We start from the raw sequence: 27253 nt of genomic DNA, 5'->3' as shown, positions 1-27253 counted from the left end.
CTGGGTTACTGCTACAGGAGAGTGACAGGAAACAAGGTGCGTACCGGCGGGTGGGAGTCTTCATCATTCGAGAAGGTCACCTCGATGCTTTCGATAATATCTCTCCTGAGTTCATCACGTTGGTGTGAAAATAAGCATCTCTTATGTCGACAGATAGTGAATTGGACAAAAAGGGACGAGTAACGAATTATATAACATCTCATTCTCATCAAGTAACAGACATCCCACACTGACCTACTTGAGCCATCTCTCACATCATGATGGACACTGTACAATTGCCTTCGTCTTCCGCACGAGCTCAATTTAAACCACAATGTCCCAAAAATGGCACCGACATTGAGCCTACATGCATGAGTTGCGTGGTAGCTAGGCCGCTGAAGTGGCGTTGAGAAGAGTAATAGTAGTGGTGACCAAGACAATGTGCCCATCGTACCCCAGTTGTATACCCGTCGTAGTTGTGCCGGCCTTAGAGCTGTGCGCAGGAGCAGGCCAGTCCAGCTGACTCACGGTCTGTCCACCTGCGCCGTCGTCTGCCATGGCAGCAAGCTGAGACATGACATTGTCCACGACGTGTGACGAAGCAAAAGCGGATGAAGAAGACCAGGAACCAAACGCATATTCCTCCAACGAGACGGAAGTTGAACCAGCAGAGCCGGAGGCAACTTCCGAGCCTAGTGATGCTATCGCTGGGAACTGCGGTATGGTGCTTGTACCAGGGCCGACAATGTATGTACTCGGGCTTAACCACCCGTCGCCAAGCACATGCGTCACTGTGATGGTCGGCATCTTAACGCGGACAACACTTGAAGTGGACAGTGTGGCAGTGGACGTGACTGTGATGGTTGAGCCAATTGAAATGGCTGCCAGAGGAGGATTTCCCGCTGCCTCCGAATCCAGGATATCGTGGGGTGGAAACAAGCCGCCCAGAAGCGGTAGACCATGAAGCCAATGTGTGAATGCGCCAACGACGGCTTTGAAGTCTGTCACGATTTGCTTGAGGAAATTGTCTTTCGGATTTGCCTTTCGCGGAGGCAAAGCTGTAATAGCTTGTGTCGCGGCCGCTGCCAGGTTGACGCCCACGGAAGGCGGTGGAGCAGTCATGAAGGAGCCTAGGGTCTGCGTACCAAGAGGCCCACTGTCCTCCATGACCAGATCGTCTGAATCGAACACATGAACAACCTCGCATGCTGAGGACCCAACAGAGCCAACCACGGTCCTGGCAGCAGCCTCAGCCTGCTGCATGAATATGAAGCCCAGACTGAGGGCCGGATCTGACCCTGGAAACAAGTCCAGAATGGAATCACCTGCCGCCGAGAGGAAAGGCCCTATCGTTGCCAAAACCTCTGTCGTATTGCCAGGAGACGTCGAGGGCGCCGTCGCATCGTTCAGCCATGTATCGAGGCTGGACGCACAGGACACAACGCCACCAGTGGGTGGAGGATAGTTACAGGACCATGTCATATTGTAAGTCGTGGAACCCATCGTGCTTGACTGAAATGTGCACTGAGCGTCGCCAAAAGTGAGATTGGGGCTGAAAGACGGTGTTTTCAGGTAATTGTCAACCGCGACTTGGACGTTGAAGATGCTCGAGCTGGGGCTCTGTCCCTCCCGAAGTGATGCGGTGGTTCCACGAGGTGATTTGCGGCCAGCAATTGAACCGAGCTGGTGGTAGAAATTCTCCACTAGCACCTGCGTCACGCTCGTACAATTTCCTGTGTAGAGGCTCATCCCTGACCCATCAAAGACCAATGCATCTTCTCCCGGAATTTGTAGTCCTAATTGGCCTGTAATTGGGTTATTGGGCGACAAATTTAGGACGTACGGATTACCACTGGCCATAGCTGACACGTATTGAGGCGTGGTACCATTGTCGCCAAGCGCGATGATCACAGGGTTGCTCAGGTCAAAGTCATCCACCGGCACGACAGCGACAGCTACCATGTCCATGGAGGCTGCAGGAGTAGGGAGTGTAAAGCAGGACGTGGGAGAACGAGGGGCCAACAAGGTCACCCCAGTCAGAGAAATGCTGCTCAGTGCGATGGTTGAGTGTGTTGCAAGGACCAGCGAAGACGTTCCCATGGACATGCCCGAGGGCAAGACAGTCGAGAATACAGCTGGCGAGGACGTACCGAAGCTGATCAGGGCCGCCGATGTTTCAAGGGCCGTATTCGAGCTAACGAGACTAAGAGTGATAGACAGAGACCCTGGAACTCCAGAGGTTGTCAGGGCTGAAGACGCAGCTGTGGGTGCGATTGTAGATGAAATCACTTGAATGCTTGTAGATCTTGTGCCCGTGAGAGTTGACGAGAGAAGCGAGGCGGAAGACCAAAGGGCTGGCTTTGACGTGTCCAAGGACAGGAGCGGACCCAGACCATTAGACAACGACACCACAGAGGCAACCGTGGCAGCGCTGACCGACGAAATCACAAGAGGGTTGGACGTGAGACTGGACATGGGTCCTGGTGCGAGATTTGTGGACGAGGCGCTGAAAGAGGGAAAGGTCCCGGTCAACGTCGTTGATGCGCCCGTGGACACAATAGCTGGCGAGCTCGGGCCAAAGAGCGACTACGAAGTGTCAGCGTTGAGTATCTTCAACTTGGTGTATGACACTCACCGAAAGACTAGCAGGCATGGTGCCGAAGCACTCGCATGCAGTGTAGATAGTATGAATCTGGGTGAGGTAGACTGTCTCGGTCTGGGCTCTCGCCAGCCAGGCGAAGAGCAGACCAGATATGATCAGACAGAGAGGCATCTTTTTGAACAGAGACATCCTGTATGCATTTCTCGAGAAAATTGGCCAGACAACCTGTCAGGGGCACAGGGCCAGAAGCGAAAACAAGGCGCAAAAGAGAGACTCGAGCTTTCACGCTCCAGCCCGAGATGTGGCACTCGATTATCGAGATGCTGAGCCAGTCTGTATGCACGACAAGATGGCCGCTAGTCGATTCGAGCGTGCTATGGGCTTAAAAGGAAAGTGAACAGGAGAATAAAGGTTGTGACGGAATGCTAAATACGAAGGAAATGCCTTCAGAAGCTTCCCGTGAGGAAGGCATCAATGACAAGCTTGACGAGAGCATCTTGTTGTGGCAGCTTCATCCTCAGCGGCTACGCAGACCATGAAGCCCACCGCTCCTTCTCGCCAGTAGGGCATCGTCATCTTTCCTGCTACAGCAGGGATCACTGATTCAAGAGATGGCTGATGACTGACAGCTCCCCTGGTCTCTAGCAAAAGATCAGAAGCAGATACTAGCACCTGCCTGTACTTGCTCTTTCAAACATACCATGCATGGCTTTTACGGTCAGGGCTTCTTTGCTTCCTGCGTATGGACGTCCCGACTATCTTCTGGAATATTAGGTGACGAAGAGGGGGGCTCTCCATATTGATGGACAGTTGAAACCCTTGTAGGAGTTCATGTAGGAGTTCATATAGCAGACTTGCACTGTCGCGTACTTTGTGACATGTAAGTAGTAAAGGCCTGCAACGCTTTCCAGTACACGCTTCCCGCTGTGATTGCTGTTGCCCAATCAAAACATAAAGGTGGGTCCAATCTTATCAGCACGTGCAACTTCTCGATAAGCGCTAACAATTTTTCGAAGAGCGCACCATTCCCGCCCCAATTTCTCCCGCCTAACGACCCGCAGCAGTTTTGCACGTCCACGACTACCCACGAAAAGACTCGATCCTCGGCCATCCTTTCCCACCGATACCGATCAATCACCCCCCAATAACTCAAAATGGCCAAGATCTCGTGAGTGCGACCTCGATATTCCTGTGCTGGACGAATTTGGACACGCCAATTAGGGCTTTGCGGGGTGGAGACGAGCTGCGCAGTCGAAGGGCAAGGACATCTGAATATCGAAGTGCAAATTGTGCGAGACACCCGACAAACAACCGAGGAAAATGTCGAATGCGAAGCTGTCAAAACCCCACGCAAAGCCCGAACCCAGACGTGTCCAAATAGACGAGTCGGAAGGATTATGAAGACGAGCCGATTTGAAAGGGAACTTTCCACTGACGAAGGTGTCTGTACAGCCGTGGTGCCCCCGGTGGCAAGCTCAAGATGACCCTGGGTCTCCCAGTGTACGTTCTCCTGATCCTTTGCAAATTTCGACTGCGAATGAGGAACACCTTCGAAGCATACGCCACAAATTTGGAAGCAGGATGGGAACTGACAATGGTTTATAGTGGTGCCATCATGAACTGCGCAGACAACTCCGGCGCACGAAACCTCTACATCATCTCCGTTAAGGGTATTGGTGCCCGCCTGAACAGACTGCCTGCTGGCGGTGTCGGTGACATGGTGTATGTAATCTCGAAACCCGCAGCCACGATATTCCATCCCCCTCCACACACACAGATCGACCGGTCACGGCACGCATGACGACTGTTTTGTTGCGGCGCACACGACTCCCTTGAGTAGGACGACACAGCTGACAGCTCGCTTTTCGCAGTATGGCCACCGTCAAGAAGGGCAAGCCCGAGCTCCGCAAGAAGGTCCACCCCGCCGTCATCGTCCGCCAGTCCAAACCCTGGAAGCGCACCGACGGTGTCTTCCTGTACTTCGAGGACAACGCTGGTGTTGTGAGTAGCCCTCCCTCGACCTGTGGTTCAATAGACATGCAAAAGGAATTGTTTTTAGGGGAAAAGAAATTGGGACCGCCCCGCAGGAATGAATACGCGCAACGATGGAGGCTAACACCCAGACCTACAGATCGTCAACCCCAAGGGTGAGATGAAGGGCTCTGCCATCACCGGCCCCGTCGGAAAGGAGGCTGCCGAGCTGTGGCCCCGTATTGCCTCCAACTCCGGTGTTGTGATGTAAGCGGGTTTTCTTGGCGATGGATGTCGACGACGGTGGGAAGGGAGTAGCATGCTAGGACCAGCTGCGGAAGTCGAAAAAAACTTGGTCAAGGGGTCGCGCACAATGAGAGAAAGACGACGACACCCTCCCCCAAGACGAATCCGAGACCTCCACAACAGAGTCGAGGCTCGGCGACCAGCGGGCTTGATGGCATGATCGGGAAATTTTGAAAAAAGATACGGTCAGGCTTTGCATTTTACTTTTTTTCGGCTGGCGTGTAACGGAGGTTCATACCAATGGCATGAGATTTACGGACCAAAGAGAAAAGTCGTTGCTGCTGCTGCTCACCCAGTGCATCCCCCTCGGTTGGTATCTTGTTTGTGAACAGTGTCCACGCGAATGTCGAAGAGGTTGTCAAGCGGTGTTTGGAAGGTTACATCCGATTTCTTGAACGTCCCTGCTGGAGCCGTAGACAGGGCGCAAGCAAGTCTGATAGCCACGCGAGGGCAGCCACCACGGACTTCAAGACAAGCCCAGCAACGTCGCGCTGTTCATCCCCTGTGGACTAGCCATCACTCATTTTCTCCTTGCTCGTCCCCTGTGTGCGGGGCCCCTTCTACCATCTTGATCCTAGGAAAATCGTCTACATCGTCTAGCTGAAGCGTTATCGATGAGCTCTGAGAACGTCTTTGTAAACTGTGCAGCCAGGTGGTGTTTTCTGCTCAATTTTGGCTTTCGTCGCTAGTCTGGTCTCGTGGGGGTCTGAGTGTACGACACCAACTGCCCTTCCGGACTGTGACACCTGAGGCCCAAGGACGATACAACGCTTTTCATTATACCATAGGTTGCAGGCATATTACTTTATACACTGTTTCTCGGAGGACCCTCACAAGCTTAACTTCACAAATGGTTCACACGCAGCACGAAAAATGCCTGATTTTTTGAGTATCACAAAATGGTGATACTCAAAAATAGATTGGTATGTAGTAAAGGGCTGCTTGTGATAGTACTAGCGGTTTAGAATAGAAGGTTTGTGTTGTAGATAGATAGGAAAAGAAGGAAAATGTTTGGAGTTGTTGCCTGGAGCAAGGAAAATGAGATTCGAATGTTGAGGGGAATTTCTATCATTCCGTATACTCAAGTCAGTCAGCCAAACGATATACCAAAAAGGAGGGGAGAAAATGCTGCTTACCCAGTCTGGAAAAAGTGAAACGAATGGCACGTCCCTGGTTTCCCAGGCGATTGCAACATGGTCCACAGCAAGATTTCCCCTGGCATCGTGTAATATTGCCTTGGAAGAGTAACGGAGTGAGTGGGCTGAGAGGAAGGAAAGGAAGAAGAGCTGTAGGAAATGATGCCAATGGGGAGAAAGACTGGGCAGAGGCCGAGTGCCTCGTCAGCTTCAATCGGGAAATGTGTGCCAAAAACAATTGTCGCAGAGGCCCCGAGAGCCATCATCTCAATGACGACTGTTCAGGTGGGGTTAACAATTCCGTCGGGACATGTCATGAGGGACTGAACAGTGAACATGCTTCCATGTTCGGGACCCGCGACAAAGTTTTGGCACCCGCCGGACTCTGGGCCAGATGGGGGTTCGGACGCATCCGAGAAAGAAAGGCAGTCGTGTATGTAGAATTCTCGAAGGGCCCTTGACATCTGAGGGATTCATGAGTACCGAGATGGATTTCGGCGTGCAGTTGAAGACCTCATCGACGGGACCAACATGGCGAGACAGCCTGAGACGAAAACAAGGCTCCTGCGGAATAACAAATCAAGCTTCCGTCGGAGCCTTCAACCCAAGTACGACTTGTAGTATCAACAACAAGCTCCTTGAAAGCCATATTGTCCAGTTTAGGTAAAAGTCTAATGCCAGAACAGCATCCGGGAAATGACCCTCAAGTCTTCTGCTGCTGCTCCGTCATGTTCTCAATGCCAGTCTTTGTCTCAGTGTGCTCCTTGCTCATATGGCGCTGCTTGACAAAGATACTCGCCACCATGCCCACGGCGGCGATGCAGGTGTACATGATGAACATGTTTCTGACGCTCCAAGCAAAGGACTCTTCCACAGCGAGACGCTGGCCGGCGTCCTGGATGGTCCTGGTGATGCCGACATTGGCCGCTGCGTCCTTGCCAGATAGGGCCTTGAGGTCGGCGTCATCGAGACCGCTGGCGGCCAGGAACGAGGCGCGGGAGGTCATGCTGTTCTGGAACACCACGCCACCGATCACGGTCGCCAGGGCAGTCGCCAGGTTGCGGATGAAGCTGAGGGTTGCGGTGGCGTTGGCTGTGTCGGCCTGGCTTACGCTGTTCTGGATGGCCATGGTTGGGGTCTGGAAAAGCAGACACATGCCGATGCCGAAGATGATCTGGAAGCCGATGACCACTCCGAGGCTTGTACCCGTCCCAAACATGATGAGAAGCCCTGTTCCCAATGTGAGGAAGCTCGTTCCCACCCAGATGATCTCCCTATAGCGGCCGATCTGGTGGATGGCAATCCCGCCCAGTATGTCTCCCGCAGCACAGGTGATGATCATTGGCAGCAGCAGGACGCCGCTCTCAAGTGGCGTAGCAGCCTTGACGCTCTGAAAGTACAGTGGGAGGTAGAACTCCACTCCGAAAGATGCCATGCTATGCGTAAAGGCAACAACAGCGATAGCGTTTGCTGAGAAATCCTTGCTGAAAACGCTGAGCAAAACGAGAGGATACTTAGCCAAGCGTTTCTCGCTGTAAAAGAAGAAGCCAATCATGAGCCCTCCGAAGACGATCAGGCAGATAACCCTTGGGCTATCCCACGGGTACGTAACACCACCGAAATCAAGGCCGAGCAGGAGCAGGATCGTTACACTCAGGATAGACAGCGACCCAAACCAGTCGACCGCCCTGAGGCCATCGCTGAGCTTGGTACGCGGATTGTGAACATCCAGAAAGAACAGCATGATGAAAAAGGTCAGGCCGCACACCGGCAGGTTGATCCAGAAACACCACCGCCAGCTGGCATACTGTGTCAGGGCGCCACCGATCACGGGGCCTGTGGTTCCTGCCAGGACCCAGACAACGCCCATGGCGCCGATATACAGCGCCCGCTTGCGGATGCTGTACAGGTCGGAGATGATGATGTTCACCAGCTGCATCAGGCCGCCACCAGCCGTGCCCTGCAGAGCCCGGCCCGCGATCAACATGCCCATGGTCGTGGCCGTCGCTGTGATGACGCTGGCAGCGGCGAAGATGACGAGGGCTACCAGGACAGCCGGCTTGCGGCCCCAGATATCGCTGCATCTAACCCAGACAGGGCCGGCTGCTGCATTGGCCAGGAGGTACGCTCCGCCGATCCACATGTAGCCAGAGGCATTGTGGAGCTCAGCAGCAATCGTAGGTGCAGAGGTAGCGACGATGGTCTGATCAAGAGCTCCAATGAACAGCTCGAGCTGAATGAAGAGAGAGAGTGAGAGAGAGTATGTGTGTCAGCAGATTCAATGTTGGCCCCTCTGATGAGGATGTGAAAAAAAAAAGAGCTGAAAAAAAAGAAAAAAAAAGCTGAAGTAGTTAATTACTTAACCATAAATGAATCGACGTACGCAAAGCGCGGTGAAGATGGTATAAATACGCAGCTTCGACCGTCGATGAAATTGTTCAGACACCTCAAGTTGCTCAATGTTGCGCTCACTGGGCTTATTCTGTTCGGCGGTGGCTTCGTTGGAAAGAGGAGGCGTGGGTGCCTTGGAGACTTCAGCATGTGCCAGGCCAGGCTCAAGCACAGTGATGTCGTCCATCTCGTTCTTTCTCCTCAGCGTAGTTTTGGATTGCGAATTGTGTCAGTAAAAAGTGAGGCAAATGGAGACAGAGTATTATTGTGTTGTGAAGTCTGACCGCTTTCTGTCGTGAGTGGGTCGACTTTTGGAGAGAGGTTCAACAATTGAGCTGCCTGGATTGACACGCGCCCTTGGGTCAACATGTTGTGGTTAATGTTAGACTCAGGCCTTGGGTAGTACCACAACCCCTTGCTCATGCACTAGTTAATTACTAGCGCTTACATATTTATAGGTTCTGCTTTTCACAGTCATTTCATGGCAGGAGGTACTTCGTATAGGACTTTCTTCAATTCTTCCTGCTATAAATCATCATCCGCAGAGTAATTGAGTAAGAATTTGCCTGGAAACGAGATAAGCCAATAACATTGTCAGGCGTGATCATGATTGAGAGCAGAAAAGTTCGACATAGGAAGACCGCTTCACCATCCATTCATCCATTTTTTTTTAAACTTATTTGATTCGAATGGCCGTTCTAATCTCAAAAGTCTTTTTTGTCTATCCTAGTCAGTCTTGAATAGTTCATGGGGAGGGCGAGAAAGATCAAGGACGTCCAAGCTTCAACGACCAGTTTTGCATGAAGGTATGCGGCGGTATGATGTATATAACCCCTACATCGACATAGCCAATGCTGAGACAGACATGATTTATAATGGCAAGAGAAGTAAGAATCTGCCGATGTGACGGATCATCAGGTGTGGCAGCTCGGACATAATGTTGTGTAACGCGAGGTGCACGTGTAAGTACTTTGTATAACGTTTTGGTAGGCCCATCCGTAGTCTATTCAGTCCCTGAGGCTCACTCCGGCAAACAATGACATCAACAAGAACCCAATCAACAAAGGCTGTCAACATCAACAGAGAACTAGTAATTCGTGCATCAAGTAGGAGTCATCAGTAGGAATTCATCAATGTCAATTGCTGGCCGTCGACTATCCATGTATCAAGTCAAGAGTTTTCCGACCAGCCGTCCGTGATACAACCAATACGTTGCAAATGCGAATGCACAGAGCACCCTCCAATGAGTTTTTAACCCTCCTTTCCCTCGCTATGCTCCTTTTGTTTGTATGTAGTACATATGTACAGTTCGTAAATTCAATGAGGGGAAAGAACAAAACACAATCCCTCCCGGGGGAAAAAAAAAAAGGCATTGAAGACGTCACCTTGTCCGTCCTTGAATGATGCAGGTCATGATCGATATGTAAAATGGAAAGGTCGCGTTCGTATCGTCCACAACAACGACCTAATCCTGTCCTGTGTACTCTTGTTCATGTTGGAGGTCGTCCTTCAGCTCTGGTATCCTATCCTCATTTCAGAGCTTCAAATGTTCTCGCCCCCCCTTTTTTTTTTCTTCTTCTTTTTCCTTTCTTTCTTTCTGTTTCTTTTCTGTTTCTTTTCTGTTTCTTTTCTGTTTCTTTCTTTTCTTGCCTTCTCCGGCCGTAACTACTGCGGTCCAGGTCCCCACCGGCCACGCTCATATCTTCCATTCCTCATGTCCAGCTCTCCATTAGAGAACGGTAGGCGAGGGTGCAGATCAGCATAGCCGTTATCTAGGAATGGATTCTGCTCCTGGGGGTCAGACCTAGGCTGCGGCGATCTGAAATCTGGTGCATGGAACTGCGGCGCAGCGGGCCCGGGTCCTACCATCGCGCTGGGGGATGGCAGGACAGCACCGCCGTGTGGGCCAGGGGCGGCACCTTCAGGGTTGAATGAGTGCAAAATGCCATCGTATGCGCGAGGAGGAGGCGGAGGCTGTTGCTGAGATAGCAGAGCGGCCGGACCAACCGCCTCGGGGACGACGGCCGCAGGGGGAGGCAGGGCTGGTGGCGTCGTGGCAGCTTGCGAGTCTGCAGACGGCGGTGCTGACTCAGGTTGGGGCGTGGGTGTCGTGGTCTTATCGTCAGAGACTTTCTGTTTCTTGCGTGCAAGCGTCTCCTTGCGTTTGTTAACCGCCTGGCGCATGGAACCATTTGCCCATCGAGCTGTAAGGTGAAGAACAAATATCAAATGTTAGCAAGCTGTACCTGCCAATAAATTATTGTTTGCACGCACGAACACGACCCCCTTGTGGGCCGTCCGGCGATCAGAAAAAGACTGCATCAGGAAATATTGTTGTCCCTACCTTTCATGCTGGCGCTCATTTTCTCGCTCTTGGTCATGCTCGCGTAGTCCTTCTCGCTGAGGTCGTCGAGGTCTGCCCCCATGGCGCCATTTACTGACGCGCTGGATGAGGGCACGGGCGTGCCGCGTCCTGAAACGGAAGTTCCGCGGCCGTCGGGTGGGAGAGATCCGTGGCGGCCAGCAATGGTGCCCAGAGCCGGCAGGGGCGGGGCGTTTTGTAGCATGGACGGCATCGACATGGAACCGGGGAACGCGTTCACGGGGAACATGACTTGTCCAAGTCTAGGACGGTCGGCTGCCAGCGGTTGTGGGTCGTTGAGACTGTTAGCCTCATACGTGAATCCATGGAAGTTGTTGGGGTGTTGAAGGGGTGCGGAACCCGGCGGAGGTCCGGCAGGCTGAGGTGTCGCGCTCTGCTTCCCTCTATTAGTATTTAATTTGATTTTGAAGACTTTCCTGCGGGTGGGTGACTGGGGCCGTAGTGGAGTTGGTTCAACGGGATGGTTGTTTGGGGTTGAGAAGGGGTTGGCACCGACAGAGGAGGGCGCGGCGACGTGGCCTGGTCGCACGGGAGATGGCGCAAGGAGTGGTCCTGGTACAGGGCCGCCGCCTGTCACGTTGATGAAGGGGTTGTCAGGAGGCGCAAGAACAGACGCTGCCAGAGGCTGGTATCCATGGGAAGGTGGGGGGTACTGAAGATTCTCGTTGTTGTAGGGAGCTGGTGCCAAGTTAGACGGGTACGACGTTGGTACTGGATCCTCCTGGCGGTTCTTGGGCTTCCGGCCTCTCTTGGGCCGGGGCTGCTCGGCCAACACCTGGTTGATCGGGTCAGCCAGCTCAGAATAGTTCTTCCTGGTCCTGTTGCGGAAGGAGTAGCTGCTACCAACAGTCCGCTCAGAACTGGTAGACGATGAAGTCGACGGGCGCTTCTCCTCTGTGGGCACGATAGTGTGATCATTAGTCTGCGCATTGCTGGTCGCACCGTAGAACGTGGTCGGAGGTATCTCCGCCTTGGGCTTTCGACCGCGCCGCTTCTTCGGAGGAGGTCCCTCTTCCTGCTTGATCTGGCTGTTTGCAGGGCGCTGAGGCTGGGCATCCTCGATTGAGGCGGCGGGAACGTCCTGCGGCGCAATCTCGGGAGCAGCAGCGGCGGCGGCGGCGGCGACACGACGACGCTTGCGAGTCTGCGTCTGCGTCTGCGTCCGCTCCACGCCTCCAACATCATTGGGTGCAACTTCTGCAGCAACAGCTGCCGCAGCCTCCCGTGCAGCCTTCTCTGCCGCTTCCCGCTCAGCAGCTGCGCGGGCTTCGGCCTCCTTGACGGCCTTGGGCTTGGGACCCCGCTTCTTCTTTGGAGGTGGCTCGGGCACAAGGGCAGGTTCAGGCAGGGCCTCGGGCTGCTGCTGCTGTGCTGCGCCTTCATTATCGCTCTCGAACTCTCCATCTAGGTTTCTCCTGCGGCGACGCTTCCTGGGATTTGTGGTGGGCTGCTCCACTGGTGTCGGGGCCCTGCTAGGCTCCTTGCTCTCGTCAGACAGGAGGCGTGCAGGCCTCCGCGTGCGTTTGCCTAGACTGAAGCTTGCAGGGTGCTCATCTATCGCCTCTGCAAGTCGCTGACTAGGCTTGGGCCTGTTGCGAAGGCGAGTGTTCTGCAGACCATCCCTCTGTAGAATGGGGTCCTGCTTCCCAATCATGCTGGGGCGCGGGTCCCACTCAAAGCCCCAAGCCTGGGCTGCGACCTGATCCTGGTGTCGTTCATAAGCCTCCGGATGGATATAAGGATAATTGTGCTTCTTCTCATTGGTCTTCTCTGCACGTATGCCCTTGACCTCAAAGTCCCGCTTCTCCACAGTGACAGAGCCTTTGGCCTTGGCCAAGTCTCTGGCTTCGCGGGCAGCTTGAGCTGCATCGTGCGCGCGCCGGCGGACCGCATTGTCCTCGTCATCAGTGATGATCTTCTGCCTCTTCCATTCGTCCTGCCAGGCTACCAAAGCGTTGTTGGCCGTGGCTAGGATATTGAAGAGTTCCTCGTCCGACATGTTCTTGTGGGTATCGAGGATGTTGGTGAATTGAGACGGAGACCTGATGCGGCGGAAGCCATACTGCTCAGGAGGGGGAGGTCTCGGTTTCCGCATCGGCTCGATGACCGGCTCTGGAGACCCTGCCCTGCTGGTAGCGGCAGACTCGGCTGCAGGCGACGGCAGATCAGACATAGGTGTTGGAGTCGGGGCGTTGGACCCCAGCTCTCCCTCGAGACCTGGCTCCTTGTCGGGAGCCATAGATCCAAGGTCTTCCGCAGGCCCATCTGCGCCGTCAGACGGCTGGAAATTAGGCGTCTCGAGGGGCGTGGGCGTGCCCGAATCCTGACTGATTTCGGGATAGTAATCTCGTATCTCCTGGTATGGGGTAAGGAAGGAGAAGTCACGAGGAGGGTATGACCGAACTGGGCGAGGCTGCTCAACCAGATTAGCAAGCCTGCTACTGCCCTTGGGCGCCTTGGGCTTGAGCGGCTCCTGCTGCTCGATGCTCTGGCGGATCTTTGGTGGCCGGCCGGGTCCTCTCTTCTTGGGACCCTCGAGGTTCAAGGGCGGCGTGGGGGTGTCTTGGGCGGGCGCAGCACGGTTGGCTGCCTTGAACCTGCCGTCAGGCTTCTTGCTGGAAGCAGGCGTGTCTGTGGTCGACGAAGCAGGCTCTTCATCTGCCACGACCGAGTCCTCGGCAACGCGATTCAAACGCCGCTGAGAAAGGGAATTTGGAGAAGGTTAGCCTTGTGCATACACTGGAGATTGCTTTGGTACACAACGACCAAAGTAGGTAGCAACACGTACCCTGGGGCGAAGAGATGGCTTCTGGGCGTCCTGCGACCCATCCATTCCGTCTTGTTGTGGTGATTCAGTTGGTGCTTGTTTTGATTTTCTAGTCAGTGTGACCCTGCTGTGCTGAGCAGGAGTAGGCTGGTCCATCTTGGGAGAGGCAGAAGTGACTTCCTTGGGGAGAAGATCGCCAGCAGGAATGACCTCTGTCGCGTCAGAATCGGTTGAGTTTTGTGAGCTCGGCTGGGCTGCTGAAGGAACATTGTTGGCGGCATCAATTGGGCCCTTTGTATCCTGGAAGCCCTGGGAATTTTCTCGAAGTTGTGGAGACTGATTATTGTCGGCTTCAGATTTGGTGGTTGTAGGGACAATGGGATCTGTCGAATGGGCCGGTTCCCCTAGTGTGGTGCTATTGTGATCAGGTAGTTGGTTTGATTGGTCCTCGACCTGGGTTTCCTGCCCGTTGACTCGCATCTTCGGATTATCAACGGAAGCAGGTGATCGGGGAGCTAGGGGTGATGCCAGAGGCGTATTGCTCTGGTCGAGATGAACAGAGCCTTCAGACTTGGTGTGATTCGCTGGCGTTTCCATTTCTGACTGCATGGTCATTGGCGAGGTGACCTGAGGCTGAGACAGGATGGCATGCTGCGCGTTGCCGTTGCGCGATGGGGACTCGCCAGAATTATTGCTGGCAGTCTCTGATGGCTGGCTAGTCGAGGACGACGAGGAGGGAAAGCCCATGGCTACACCGCCAACCTCAATAGTATCCTTCAGTTCGGTATCAGAGGGCTGCTGCTCAGGGGAGGGGTTTTCCACAGGGGCGGCTGAGGCGGTGCTCTTCCTCTTGGTGTACGGACGGCGTGCAGGCACGGGGGAGGCTGTCCTCTGGGTGTCGTTGCGGGCCCTTTTCTTTGTCGGGCCGGTAGCTGACTGAGGCTGAGACTCCTCCTGTTGCTCGAAGCTGGTGTCAATTACAGGTTGTCGCTTACGAGCAGCACGGGCGCCAGAGACGGTGATCTCCAGTGGGGGGGCATCTGAGGGCTGGATGTATACATCGGCAGCGTCGTCATCGTTCATTTGAGCATAGTCGATGCGAGCACGCTTTCGAAGTGAATGGCCACCCTTGACTGCAGCCTCCTCGTCGGCAGCAGTAGCGGCAGCAGAGTCTGTAGGATAGTCGAGGGTGCGCGCCCTCCTTCGGCCGGGGGTCTGCCGGGGATTGGGCTGGGGGGTTGAGAAGGTGAATGAGTGGCCCAGGCCTTGCTTGGGCGCCTTCTCTGCGCGAGGGGTCGGCTCCATGTTGGGAGTCGCAGAGGAAGAAATATCTGTGGATGCAGGGGAAGAAGATGCGTATTTGTAGAAACGGTGTTGAGAAGGGGTATTTTTACCACGGCCACGGGTGGTGGTCGGAGTACGGGTATGAATGCCTGTAGGCGACTCAACTTGAAAAGTGAGTGAGTTGGTCAGGGAACTAGAGGAAGCGTGGGAATCATCGTATGAATGGTGATTGCCAGAGGATGAAGAATGTCGACCAGCACGAGAAGATCCTCGAGGGCGACCGACTTTTTTCGATCCACGGCCTTGGGTCTGGTGATGCTGTTGCTGCTGTTGGTGCTGCTGCTGCTGCTCTTGCTGTGGCTCCTGCTGCTGCTGCTGCTGTGGCTGCTGGGGCTGCTGGTGGTCTTGGTGCTGAGAATCCATGATGCAGCCAATCAGAGGCGCCCCTCTCTTTCAAAGGAATAATAAGGGGCACCCGGAAATCACCGCAGGTAGAAACTGGGTCGGTGTTAGTACTCGCGGGCCAGCAGAAATCGCCGGCCAGAGAAGTGCTGGGGGGCCAGGTCGAATTGATGAAAGGGCGTGCACAGAAACAAAAGGAATCGATTCTCGTGTCAGATGGAAGAAGGAATATTAGAAGCATCAAGGTGTTTGCATTGGCTTGGGCGTGAGAGAAAGAGAGAGAATGAAAGGACCAAGGTGAGGGAGTGGGTGAGATGACATGCTGCGACGTGTGTGTAAAAGCAATTTTTGGCCCCTTACTGCACCGCGTTTGCACCGTCAAAACTGCATCAACACGTACCTGGATAATTCCGAAAACGCAATCAAGAAAATCTCCTTCTAAGTAAGAACACGCTGACGTATTTTTCAGGTGGTCGAAAATGGCAGATGACTGCAATATCAGAATGCGAAACAGGTCATGTCTTATGCGTGTTGTCGCCTCTTTTTCTGGATTCGAACCTTGGCTGATGGCCGGCACGGATTTTCGAAGGTCATGACCTCCCAGCCTGTAAGAGCGCCCAGATCCTAGCAGGCCAATGACAGCCTCAGCAGGCCCCCAGGAACGCACGGACCAGCGCAGAAGGGGGCTGCTTAGGAAGGGTTCGCAGCTGGGTAGGGCAGAGAGGTAGGTACCTGGGTACTTGCAGCAGCCCCCTCTACCGGTTTGGGTTAGAATGACAGCCAATCACCTTTCACGCTTTGGCTGTAGCCTCACGCTAGGCAATTCTGATACTAGCTCTCCTCCCTTCCCCTGCCTATTGACGTGCGTCTGATACATACTGTACCTTCACACACCTCAGGGCAGCTCTCCGCCCGACTTGGAAATTGCGACAGCAACCTTATGACAACCTCTGTACCACTCCCTCGAGAAGGCTCATCATTACACGCCCACAAGCCAACTTTGTTTTTACTGCTGCTTCTCTTGATTTTGAACCTGCTACATCTACAGACACCCTCACGTGGGTTACTACTCGTCCTGCTACCACAGAGAGAGAGGCCCTGACTAGCAAACCCCACCTTCGACATGGCAAGCAAGCGTGGCAACAAGGCCTCCGCCGACAACGAGATCGACGAACTCTTCGAGGGCATCGATACCAAAAAAGCTCCCGCACCCACTGGAAAGACGCCTGTCTCTGCCAAGCCCAAGGCTGGGGATGACATCCTCGCGGAGCTCGAGAACGAGCTGGGCGAGAAGGCCCCCTCCCGCCCTCACACCCCGCGCGTAAGGGAGCCGGCCAAGCCGGCCAAGCGCACGGGTACACCCTCCACAGAGGGTGCGGCCACACGGGCGTCCCTGGAGCAGCCGAACGTCACTCGAAAGTCTGTCGAGAGCACCCGGTCTATACATGCAAGCTTCACCCCGAGCGCGACGTCCTCAGATCTACAGGAGTCCGAGAAGACGAAGGGGACCGTGGAGCAGGCGCAGCAGGCTGCGGCTGCATCAGGGGGTGGTGGCGGCTGGTGGGGAGGCTTCGTGTCGACTGCTGCGGCGGCCATGAAGCAGGCCGAAGCTGCGGTCAAGGAGATCCAGCAGAACGAGGACGCAAAGAAGTGGGCAGATCAGATGCGAGGCAACGTCGGTGCCCTCAGAGGACTGGGTAAGTTACACAGCATCCCGGTGGCTTCTATCTGTGCACAGCAGGCCATTGTGTCGTGCAGGGCTCTATCCTTGCCTGGCCACAGCATGGTCTAGTTCGGTTGCCGGTGTCCCAGCTTTGCTAACCCTGACCGTTCAGGAGACGGCCTTGCTCATAGGGCGCTCCCTGCGCTCACCAATATCATGAACACCATCGCACCTCCAATCTCTCAACACGAGCGCTTACTTATTCACATCACCCACGACCTCGTTGGCTACCCTTCCCTCGATCCCCTCATCTATGGCGTATTCAACCGGGTTATGGCGCAGGTGGAGGGAGGTGATCTGATGGTGGTCCAGCGCGGGCACGAGAGCTCCATAAAGTCTCCTTCTCATGAGAAGAGTGGTTTCTTCTCAGGCGGACACAGCGCAGCTGGCTGGCGTGATGGGCCCTGGTGGCGTGACGTGGGCTCCCCTCGCGATCTCGGTCTGATCAAGGGCATTGTGGAGGGAACGAAGCTCTGCCGTGCCAGCGCCGAGTCGTACAGCACTGAGTATTTCTCCGCGTCCGGTGGTATCGAGGCGGCACGTCAGCGTGCCGTCGAGCCTGTCAGCGAGAGCAACCCGGTGCGCAGCTCCGACATTTTCCTCGCGGTCCAGGCGATCCTCACGGACGAGGACAAGGCCTTGTTCCAGGGTGGCTCCTCGACCGAGAAGGAGAAGGACTCGTCGGCCGTGCTGGAGGAGGACAGCAGCGATGAGGTCGTCTGCTTCGCGATCTACATTTCTGACCCGGTGCACGACATCCAGTACAGCGCGCTGAGCCAGAGCCTGCCTGCCAAGTGGATCCGCTGGCTGGATGCAGTCAGTCCCCTGACCCCAGGAAGCAGCAGTGATGGTGCTGTTGCTGATGTTGAGAATGTGCCTGATGAAATCCGCAACATCGTGGAGAGCGGAGGCGTTGACCCGCGAGAGTGGGTGGCCGAGTGGGTTGAGGAGGTTCTCAATCTGTCTGTGGGCATTGTGGCGCAGAGATATGTTGCGCGACGCATGGGTGTTGGCGAGGGCGGCATCGGCAAAGGTAAGAGGAGGATGGAAGAGGTTGTAGCGGAAGGTGGAGGCGAGGCTGCGAGGGCCGGCGTCATCTGAGTAAGTCGAAATTGAGAATCGGCGCCTCTTGTGACGCACCGTGCTCAAGAGATGCTCTGGTCGTTCTGCAGGATTGGCCCATGATGGGGCCTGTGCCCTGGGGTGTGACGAGGCGCAGTAGCCATCGTGCTCCCCATCTCCCTCGTTCTCTATACGGGCAATTTCTTTTGGATATTGAGAGGCGTTTGGCGTGTACACGGAGCCTGGAAGGCTGGTACAACAGGTTCTCATTTTCATGTCAATATCTCTTGACGAATGCAGCAGCAACAGGTCACTGCAGGAATCTCAATTGTGGTCCAATGACGTTTGTCTCGAGCACGCTCTTTTCAAAGATCGTGCTCAGCATCCATACGCCTCTCACCATCGTCTAATTACATGCGGCCAGGAAAGCCAGAAACCTTTCTTTATTTTTTTATTTTAGGGTTCTTCCCCCCTTGCTCTCTCGAGCCCTTGATGCCTTTATACTTCAACGTGCGCCTCGGCCGGATCCGCCTATACTATACAAGAACCCTTGCCTTGCCGGCTTGCACCATTGCGGGCCATCCCGTCGTCATCCATTTATTACGTTTCCTAACCTTCACAGCGCCTGGAGATGCTCCTTTGACGATGAACGAAGATTGAAATGTTTTCTTTTTTGTGGCCCTCGATCTTGAAAAGAGTCGCAAGAGTTCGCCTCTGCATTGCGGATCCCCTTTTTAGATTTTTCTAGATGCAGCAGGGCCCCTTTTTATGACTCGATCTGAGTCTGGTCCCTGCGCATAAAAAGCCCGGAGAACACATCATGGCGCCGCAGTCGTACTACTAGGGCGCATGCGTGGCCGTTGTGGCATGTAACAATAGCTTGTAGTACTATGGGGATACATTCAAGCGCATCCTTCCATTTCCCCCAAAAGCACAGGCGAATGCCCATGTGTGGGGCCCGGGTACAGGTCGATTCGGTCCTATACTTGCGTTCTGGCCCATATAGCCTGTTCCGGCCAGTTATCTCCGCCGTGATAGGCGGTTTGTGAGATCCGGTTGATCATCTCCATATTCCCTCCAAAAGTCCTTGTCGAGCCATGGTGATTTATGCAGCTGGGTTGCTTTAAAGACCCCTCGTACACCCTCGCTAGTCAAAGAATGGCGGAAACGTTCATACTCTCCTCTCCAAGGACGACGTGCGATTTTACGGTGTGATTGTACTGGCCTTTGCCTTGCCTTTCAGCAGACAAGGTTTCAGCACACTGTTTGTTCACCCTCTTCTCTTGTCTCACAAGGCATCTCTTTTGCTGGGCCAGCGTCTCCGTCTCTTGACGAGGCAGGACAACTCATGATGGCCACGGAAATCCAGGAGATAAGCCCTGAGTCGCCTCCTGCCTACGATGGCGTTGAGCAAACCAGTGAGGCAAAAAAGGTGGATGGCATAGTTGAGGAGAAGTCTGTGGATATTGAGGAGAACCAAGACGACGATGGCAAAAATTTGATCCTGGACAGGGCAGAGGCTACAGAGCTCACACCCGTCGAGGCCTTCAAATGGAACGTCGAAGGGGACCAGTCGCCATGTGAGTTTATTCTGTTGTTCCACATGCATAATCAATCCATGGTTGTTATCATCATAATTATGCATAATTAGGCGCATTAATATTGACCTAAATCCAGTCCCAGAAGTTGCTGCTTGCGTACCCAACACAGACGACCCAAGCATCCCATGCAATAGTAAGGCAATCCTTCCTCCCAGTGGTTTACCCTTTGCTCTTTTGCCTTCCCAAGAACTGACTCTGTTTCCTTTTGCATTTAGCATTCCGAGCATGGGTGCTCACCACGTTATTCGTCATCGTCTTCTCCGGCGCCAACCAGTTCTTCTCCCTCCGCTACCCCAACCTCTCGATCGGGTATGTGGTGGCCCAGCTTCTGGTCTACCCTCTCGGCAGGACATGGGAGAGACTCCCTCGCTGGCGTGTGCCGCTGGGCAAGCTCTCCTTCGACATCAACCCGGGCCGCTTCAGCATCAAGGAGCACGCGCTCATCGTCATCTGCGTCAACATCAGCGGCAGCGCGGCCTACGCCTCGTGGGCTCTCACCGCCATCGTCAGCCCCGTCTACTGGGACACGGACTTTGGCGCGGGCTTCTCGTTTCTCTTCCTGCTGACGACGCAGATGATCGGGTTCGGCCTGGCAGGGCTGGCCCGCCGCTGGCTCGTCTACCCGGCCGCCCTCATCTGGCCGTCGTCCCTCGCGTCGACGGTGCTCTTCCGCGCTCTGCACGAGCCGCAGGAGCACTCGCCCGCCAATGGCTGGACCATGACGAGGTATCGGTTCTTTGGTCTGATGACGCTGTTTGCGTTTGTGCTGTTCTGGTTCCCCGACTACATCTGGACGAGCCTGAGCACGTTTGCGTTTGTCACCTGGATCGCGCCGCACAACCAAAAGGTCAACACCATCTTCGGCATGAGCTCGGGCCTGGGTCTGATCCCCCTCAGCATCGACTGGACCCAGATCAACTACGCCGGCTACCCGCTGACGACGCCCTTCTACATCACCTGCAACGCCTTCGCGGTGGTTGTCATCTTCTATCTGTTCTTGTCGCCCATCCTGTACTACTCCAACGTGTGGTACAGCGCCTACCTGCCCCTGCTGTCGTCGAGCACCTTTGACAACACCGGCGCGTCGTACAACGTGACCAAGGTCGTGGACGAGAACCTCGACTTCGTGCTCAGCAAGTACGAGAGCTACTCGCCCATGTACATCTCCATGTCCTACTCGCTCACCTACGCGCTGTCGTTTGCGGCCGTGACGGCGGTGGTGGTCCACACGTATCTGTACAACGGCAGCGAGATCTGGGCCAAGTTCAAGAACTCGAGGCACGGCGGCGAGGACATCCACAAGCGGCTGATGAAGTCGTACAAGGAAGTGCCGGACTGGTGGTACGGCGTGCTGACGGTTCTTGTGGTGGCGCTTGGCATCGTGACGGTCAGGTACTGGGACACTGGGCTTCCCGTCTGGGGGTTTATCGTGGTGTGCTTTGGTTTGGGCGTGTTGATGATGGTTCCAGAGGGGATTCTGGAGGGAACGACGAACCAAAGAGTGTAAGTTTGCATGCGAAACTTCACAGTGTAGGCCGGTATACTGACCACGACAATGTTGTTTTCCCCTTTTAGGTTTCTCAACATTATCACTGAGCTCATCGCAGGCTATGCCTGGCCGGGCAAGCCGATTGCCAACATGATGGTCAAGTGCTATGGCTATAATTCAGTCAAGCATGTAAGTTGGTTCTCCAAAGGGGAATGAAGATGCAATGAAAGGCTCTTCAGGCTTGCAGCAAATAATGTTTCTAACAAGGTATTGTAACAGGGTATGGACTTTGCACAAGACTTGAAGATGGGACAGTACATGAAGATCCCGCCGCGCGTGCTCTTTGTCGGGCAGATCTACTCGTCCATACTTGCCACGGCAGTTCAGACTGGAGGTCAGTTTATTCTCTGGGGCTCTCAAGCGCCTGCTAGCCTGCCGCCTGTCTGCCTGCATTCTGTCATGAGATAGATACAATGGCTAACACCTTCTGCTCCAGTACTCCGCTGGATGATTGGCCACATTCCCAACTTGTGCTCTCCAGAAAACACCCAGCGCTTCACGTGCAACAGCGCCAAGGTCTACTACAACGCCTCCCTCATCTGGGGCACCATCGGCCCCCAGCGCATGTTCCAATCGGGCCAGGTGTACTCTGCGCTCCCCTACTTCTTCCTCATCGGCCCCGTCGTCACCGTGGCTGTCTACCTCCTCTACCGGCGCTACCCCAACTCCTGGATCCGCTACGTCAACGTGCCCATCTTCTTCAACGCGGCGGGCAACATCCCGCCGGCCAACACGACGCAGTACAGCCTGTGGTTCATCTTTGGGTTCCTGTTCAACTACCACCTGCGCAAGAAGGCCTTCCAGTGGTGGAAGCGGTACAATTATCTGTTGCAGGCGGCCATGGACACGGGAACTGCGCTGGCGACGGTGCTCATCTTCTTTGCGCTGAGCTATACGGGGACCACGCTCAGCTGGTGGGGGAATAATGTTGGGTCCAATACAGATGACTCGAACTCGGTGCCTTGGCTGACGGTGCCGGATGGCGGGTATTTTGGAAAGGGGCCTGGCCAGTTTTAAAAATTAGCTGTAGGAACGGAGTGAAGGAGATGTAGAATGGCCTTGAAAGTTATTAAGGACTGTAAGGCTGTGAACCGAACAGAAAATATATAACGCCTGTCCCGTCAAGATTGTCCCTCATGCAATCTCTTCAAATTCTCTGTGTTTTTCACATCATCATACAATACTGCGTGCAATCTTAGTGTAACCACCACTGTAGCAGAATTTGCCTGGTCTTTTCTCTATGCTGGCTGTGAATGCCGATCATCGGTTGCAGTCGTGATACTGTACCCTGGTCTTGGGCGCACCTTTGGCCTCTTGACGCAATCTCTCGGTTTTAACCAAAACGGTAATGCGGGCCTAGATTTGTCCACTGCAACAATTTGTTGTCCAACGGTAAGTTTGGTCTCAAGACAGAACCCACACAACCGCTCATCTCATCAGGATGGTCGTTAGTCGGTGTTTACTACTTATCCACCTTGATGATTTACTTTTGAACAATCCCTCTTATTATCATGGCATCACAGACTGGTCTGGGCAATCATGACGTCGACAAAGAACCCCGAAAAGGAAACATACCCTTCATCCTCGACTCGGGGCGCACTTTCCTCCTGAATGTCCCTGATGCCTACGACCCAGGCCAACCACATCCTCTTGTTCTTTCCTTCCATGGAGGCGAGTTCTTGTCCTCCCCTCCTCCTTCACGCGAAATGACAAGGCATCCATCCTACCTGGACTCCACTACATGACTAACCCAACCCCCATCCAACCCAGCCAGCGGCACCAGCGAGAGACAACAACGCATAACCCAACTCTCCAGCCCAACCCTCCGCATAGCAGACAAGCCCTTCCTAACAGCCTACGGCCAAGCTCTCGTAAACCAAGAGCTAGGCGGCCGCACCGCCTGGCAGGGCGCGCCTTACGACAACAAGAACGTCGACGACATCCAGTACGTCCGCGACATCCTCACTGCCGTCTGGCAGCGCGGCGCCTACCACATCGACACGTCCCGCGTCTATGCGTGCGGCAAGTCCAACGGTGGCGGGCTTGTGGTGCTCCTGGCCTGCCATCCAGACGCCCCCACAGACACGTTTGCTGCGCTGGCTGTGGTGAGCCCGGCCTTGTATGACGGGACGTGGGCGGTTCATGGGGACTTGCGACAACGGCCGCCTGTGCCTATGCTTCATGTCCATGGGACCAAAGACACGGTTACGCCGTTTCGTGGGCAGCCGACTGGGCAGGGCTGGGGGCCGCTGCCGGACGTCAGGGCGTGGAGGCGGCTGTGGGCAGAGCGTAATGGAGCTGGTGGCGGATATCCTGGTGCGCTGGTTCAGCCTGATCGGGTGGAAGAGGTGCACCCTGGCGTGTGGGAGGAGGTCTGGAACTGTGGTCCGGAGGGCGGCAGTGGTGCTGAGGTCAGGGCGCTGAGTGTGGAGGGGTTGGGGCACTCGTGGCCGACGACAGAAGGCCTGGACTACTCTGGACGGCCGGATTATAAGGCGGGGTTTAACTTTACGGAGGAGCACTTGGTGCAGTTCTTTTCGAGACATTCTCTGGTGTAGGGTAGGGAGTAGAGCTCATGGGACACCTTTCATCACTGTCATACCATGTGTAGCTGCTATAGATATGCATTTCTTGGGGTACAGCATCACTTTGTCTTGTTCTCAGTCTCATTATAACAAAACTCCACGAGTTTAAACGATATTTGAGCCTGTTGCCGAAGTGGGAAGGTCTTCAGTCTGACCTGACGGCAATATAAACAAAATCCAAAGTAGAGCCCACATAAAAATTGTCGATTTCGCGAGAAGTACGCGAATAATTTCATTCATTCGTGTATGAGATATCTTGAAACCTATCGCCACATGCTCATTCAAGATGAATTCTTCATCCTGGTCTTCACTCTCACAGTTCGTGGTTGTCACTGGCCAACAGCCAGTCCATGACAAAGTCTCAGGACACTTCCAGTCTACTCAATCAATGGTAATCGAAAGTCTCTGTCATGCATATTTCATACATCAAACAAAAGATTTCAGAGGTAATTTTCTGAATCTCCTTTCAGGGCTATTTGATAATTCCTCAAAATTTTGACGGCGCTGTTGAATGCACACACAGTTTCACACCACATCACACCTTCACTCCCCGCTGCTTCGGCCACAATCAAGACGAACAAGCTGAACAAATGACACATGACAGGATGCACTATGACACAATTCGAGAGGGGTAATGATACAAAAAGACATTTCCTAAATCAGAATCCTGTAATTTCTTGCAGCAAATGCCAGTGCTGCTTACCATCTACACAGGCCGATATCGGCGCTCTACGTGCGTATAAGTCGACTATCGAACTCCCCAAACTACAGAATGAAGAAGCATCTCGAGAAGCCCAGCCCCTTCAACGAGAACCTAATTTTCTTCCGCCCTCTTCTGAATCATCCAAACTCCCATTGGCTTCCCCTCAAAACCCCCCACCTTTTTCCATCATGGCTGCCCCACGCGAGCAAGCAACCTACACCTTTGGCCACCACGCCAGCGTCATCAACAGCCACGCCCGGCGCACCGCCCAAGACAGCGCCGCCTTCCTCCTCCCACACATCCAGCCCAACCACACCATCCTCGACGTCGGCTGCGGGCCGGGCACCATCACCACCGACCTGGCCCAGCTCGTGCCGCAGGGCCGCGTCACGGGCGTCGACTTTGCCGAGAGCGTCCTGGACAGCGCGCGGGCGCACGCGCGCGGGCGGGGCGTGACGGACAACCTGGTCTTTGAGGCCGTGGACGCGAACGCGCTGCCGTATGCGGACGGCTCGTTCGACGTGGTGTTTTGCCACCAGGTCCTGCAGCACGTCAAGGACCCCGTGGGGATCCTGCGCGAGATGCGGCGCGTGGCCAGGCCCGGCGGCGTGGTGGCGGCGCGGGAGGCGGATTATAAGAGCTTTGCTTGGTATCCCGAGCCGGCTGGCCTGGATCGCTGGCAGGCTGTCTATCGGCAGGTTGCGAGGGCGTGTGGGGGCCAGCCTGATGCTGGGCGGTATGTTCTGCAGGTAAGTTGGGGTTCAATCAGTAAAAGCGGTCTCTTTGGTCTTGCGTGGGATGAATTGATTTATTGCTTGTTATTAACCACTATTCGTTACCTAGTGGGCGAAAGAAGCTGGGTTTCAGCGGGACCATCTTGTACACACGTGGAGCTCCTGGCACTACACGGGCGAGGCGGCAGAGAAGTTTGGAGAGAGCTGGGTGGGCCGGGCGTTGCATTCAGATTTCGCAAAACAGTTTCTCAAGTTCGAGACGGGTTCGCAGGCAGACTTGGAGGATATCAGCGCCACGTGGGGGAAGTGGTCTGCCGAGGAGGATAGGTTCATCGTGATCCCTAATGGGGAGATTTTGTACAAGGTCCCGGAGAGCTCAACTTGAGCGATGAGGATGTCATGGCAATTTTTAATACCGAGATAGGAAGCAGAAATGGCTTCTTCTTTTTGTATTCACTGCATGTTTGCTGCCAGTGGTACTGTAATGATGTCCTTGATTCTTGTAGTCTCCAGAATATCAATTCAGTACTTGGTGGAGATCTCTGTTGCGCGGTGGAAATATGATGCGATTCTGACATCTTTGCTGGTGGTATCTGCCATAGCCTTTGCTTACTAGATTTGATTGCCTTAAGAGAACAAGTATGATTATGTATTGTGTAACCTGGAGATTGTGCTACGAGATGACAGAAAAGTGTAGAGACCTCAGCTCGAGGCACCTCAAACACATCTTGTTGCAAATGCCGCCCGCTATAAGTGTTAGCTGCTGCTAATGAACAAAAGAATCTTATGTGTTAATTTCAAAATAATGAAATATAGTAGCACTGAGCAACAATTCCTGTAGAAGCTTGTGAATTATATCTGGCTTTATGAACGCAGCTCGCAAGGAGCGATTTTGCGGTTGTAAATTTCTCGCTGCGCATTGTTTCTTGAACACCTTGTCCAGGTTTGTGGAGTTATCCAAACGAAGACAGCCTTTAGAAAATGCTATGACAACTTGTGACTAAGTGAATCCTGTCCAGTAACGAGCCGAGAAACAACCAGCAAGCATCCCCGTTTAGAGACCTGGCTCGTCCGTGTCGAGCAAAGAGCCAAACATCGATATACCTGGATATACCTGGACATGAATGTTTCTTCATTAGCTAAACAATTGCAGCACTATTACTTGGCATTTATGCCAGAGCATGAGACGACAGTCTATGCAAAACAATTTGTGGTGTAACGACTGGGTCGTCTGAACTTTGTTTCACGTCCCCTATCATGCCGCTACGATACATATAAAAAGAACAGCACCCCAATGGTCAGCTTTTGTTTCGTCTCATGTTTGTGTTCGTTTATTTGGTTCGTCGCTAACTTTTGATCACTCACGCTGGCGACGTTTTCCAGCCTGATCGAAAGGAATGGCGTATTGACTTGACGAATCTTTTATCATTCCCAAACAGGAGTACTCAAGAGACTCCTCCCAGCTCAGCTCGGAATGATTTGATCCAATGGCACTGCATGTTGTTCATATTGCTGCCATGAATGTGAAGACCATTGCCCCGCTGGCTCAGGGGCTGGCAATCCTTGCGTCGTGATGGCTTTGAGGCGGCAGTCTCTGCCTCATATGAATGGCTCATCTGCCATGATATTGGAAAAGGACATAAATACAATCAGCTTCCCTCTTCAACCTCACAGGAAGAATCACAAAGCACCAACCACATTCACAACCATCTCAAACCACTACCTCTTCTAGTCAATTTCCTTCATCTGCTTGATTCCTTCACGTCCCAATTCAACATAAGTCAAGATGCAGACCAACTTCACCCTTCGTGACGCCCTTCTGGCCACCCTCGTTCTCAGCCCAGCCTTCATCACCGGCCTGACCCTCCCATGGGGCTTCAAGTCCAATGCTATGGCCGCAAGGGAATTTCTGGCGGGGGCCGCGGTCGATCTCAATATCTTCGAGACCCGCGCGGGCAAGGGCTCTGGCAGCTCGAGCGATTCAGGCGGTTCCAGTAGCGCAAGTGGCTCGAGCAGCTCTGGTAGCTCAAGCGGCTCTAGTGGTTCAGGCAATGCCGGCAACGGCAACAACAGCA

At 54.1% G+C, this 27253-nt stretch overlaps 7 protein-coding genes across 7 annotated transcripts; 6 read left to right on the top strand and 1 right to left on the bottom strand.

The window, feature by feature from the left end:
* The first annotated feature begins 166 nt into the window (after nucleotides 1-166).
* Nucleotides 167-1054, top strand: M406DRAFT_322567 (uncharacterized protein). The gene has a single exon (XM_040919654.1). It carries the CDS (start codon nucleotides 554-556, stop codon nucleotides 941-943), a length of 390 nt encoding a protein of 129 aa, XP_040775292.1. The 5' UTR covers nucleotides 167-553; the 3' UTR covers nucleotides 944-1054.
* Nucleotides 1055-3709: 2655 nt separating this feature from the next.
* On the top strand, nucleotides 3710-5146 carry M406DRAFT_356515 (60S ribosomal protein L23-like protein). Its single transcript, XM_040923463.1, has 5 exons — nucleotides 3710-3749; nucleotides 4034-4081; nucleotides 4187-4303; nucleotides 4453-4582; nucleotides 4713-5146. The coding sequence occupies exons 1-5, from the start codon at nucleotides 3736-3738 to the stop codon at nucleotides 4821-4823; spliced, it is 420 nt and encodes a 139-aa protein (XP_040775291.1). The 5' UTR covers nucleotides 3710-3735; the 3' UTR covers nucleotides 4824-5146.
* A 1551-nt stretch (nucleotides 5147-6697) lies between these two features.
* M406DRAFT_41912 (uncharacterized protein) lies at nucleotides 6698-8572 on the bottom strand (the record flags this gene model as incomplete). The annotated part of the gene is made up of 2 exons (XM_040924171.1): nucleotides 6698-8227; nucleotides 8378-8572. The coding sequence occupies 2 exons, from the start codon at nucleotides 8570-8572 to the stop codon at nucleotides 6698-6700; spliced, it is 1725 nt and encodes a 574-aa protein (XP_040775290.1).
* Nucleotides 8573-16165: 7593 nt separating this feature from the next.
* On the top strand, nucleotides 16166-18482 carry M406DRAFT_291374 (uncharacterized protein). Its single transcript, XM_040918962.1, has 2 exons — nucleotides 16166-16918; nucleotides 17060-18482. Exons 1-2 carry the CDS (start codon nucleotides 16345-16347, stop codon nucleotides 18043-18045), a joined length of 1560 nt encoding a protein of 519 aa, XP_040775289.1. The 5' UTR covers nucleotides 16166-16344; the 3' UTR covers nucleotides 18046-18482.
* Nucleotides 18483-19357: 875 nt separating this feature from the next.
* M406DRAFT_259766 (OPT superfamily oligopeptide transporter) lies at nucleotides 19358-22173 on the top strand (the record flags this gene model as incomplete). The annotated part of the gene is made up of 6 exons (XM_040917317.1): nucleotides 19358-19586; nucleotides 19684-19740; nucleotides 19823-21110; nucleotides 21183-21285; nucleotides 21376-21490; nucleotides 21593-22173. 6 exons carry the CDS (start codon nucleotides 19358-19360, stop codon nucleotides 22171-22173), a joined length of 2373 nt encoding a protein of 790 aa, XP_040775288.1.
* Nucleotides 22174-22667: 494 nt separating this feature from the next.
* On the top strand, nucleotides 22668-23796 carry M406DRAFT_291372 (alpha/beta-hydrolase; the record flags this gene model as incomplete). The annotated part of the gene is made up of 2 exons (XM_040918961.1): nucleotides 22668-22831; nucleotides 22931-23796. The coding sequence occupies 2 exons, from the start codon at nucleotides 22668-22670 to the stop codon at nucleotides 23712-23714; spliced, it is 948 nt and encodes a 315-aa protein (XP_040775287.1). The 3' UTR covers nucleotides 23715-23796.
* An 836-nt stretch (nucleotides 23797-24632) lies between these two features.
* M406DRAFT_258671 (S-adenosyl-L-methionine-dependent methyltransferase) lies at nucleotides 24633-25563 on the top strand (the record flags this gene model as incomplete). The annotated part of the gene is made up of 2 exons (XM_040917246.1): nucleotides 24633-25193; nucleotides 25288-25563. The coding sequence occupies 2 exons, from the start codon at nucleotides 24633-24635 to the stop codon at nucleotides 25561-25563; spliced, it is 837 nt and encodes a 278-aa protein (XP_040775286.1).
* Nucleotides 25564-27253: the final 1690 nt, after the last annotated feature.

The sequence above is a fragment of the Cryphonectria parasitica genome (genome assembly GCF_011745365.1).
Source record: "Cryphonectria parasitica EP155 unplaced genomic scaffold M406scaffold_5, whole genome shotgun sequence".
NCBI lineage: Eukaryota > Fungi > Ascomycota > Sordariomycetes > Diaporthales > Cryphonectriaceae > Cryphonectria > Cryphonectria parasitica.
Note: the sequence above shows the minus strand (reverse complement) of the source record. Positions and strands in the feature narration are given on the sequence as shown.

Bases quoted from the DNA above. Each gene is read 5' to 3' on its own strand.
- M406DRAFT_322567 (XM_040919654.1), top strand. From the start codon at position 554: ATGACATTGTCCACGACGTGTGACGAAGCAAAAGCGGATGAAGAAGAC.
- M406DRAFT_356515 (XM_040923463.1), top strand. The intron at 4,304-4,452 runs GTATGTAATCTC...CGCTTTTCGCAG, and splicing joins GGCGGTGTCGGTGACATGGT to TATGGCCACCGTCAAGAAGG. The intron at 4,583-4,712 runs GTGAGTAGCCCT...CCAGACCTACAG, and splicing joins TCGAGGACAACGCTGGTGTT to ATCGTCAACCCCAAGGGTGA.
- M406DRAFT_291374 (XM_040918962.1), top strand. From the start codon at position 16,345: ATGGCAAGCAAGCGTGGCAACAAGGCCTCCGCCGACAACGAGATCGAC. The intron at 16,919-17,059 runs GTAAGTTACACA...ACCGTTCAGGAG, and splicing joins CGGTGCCCTCAGAGGACTGG to ACGGCCTTGCTCATAGGGCG.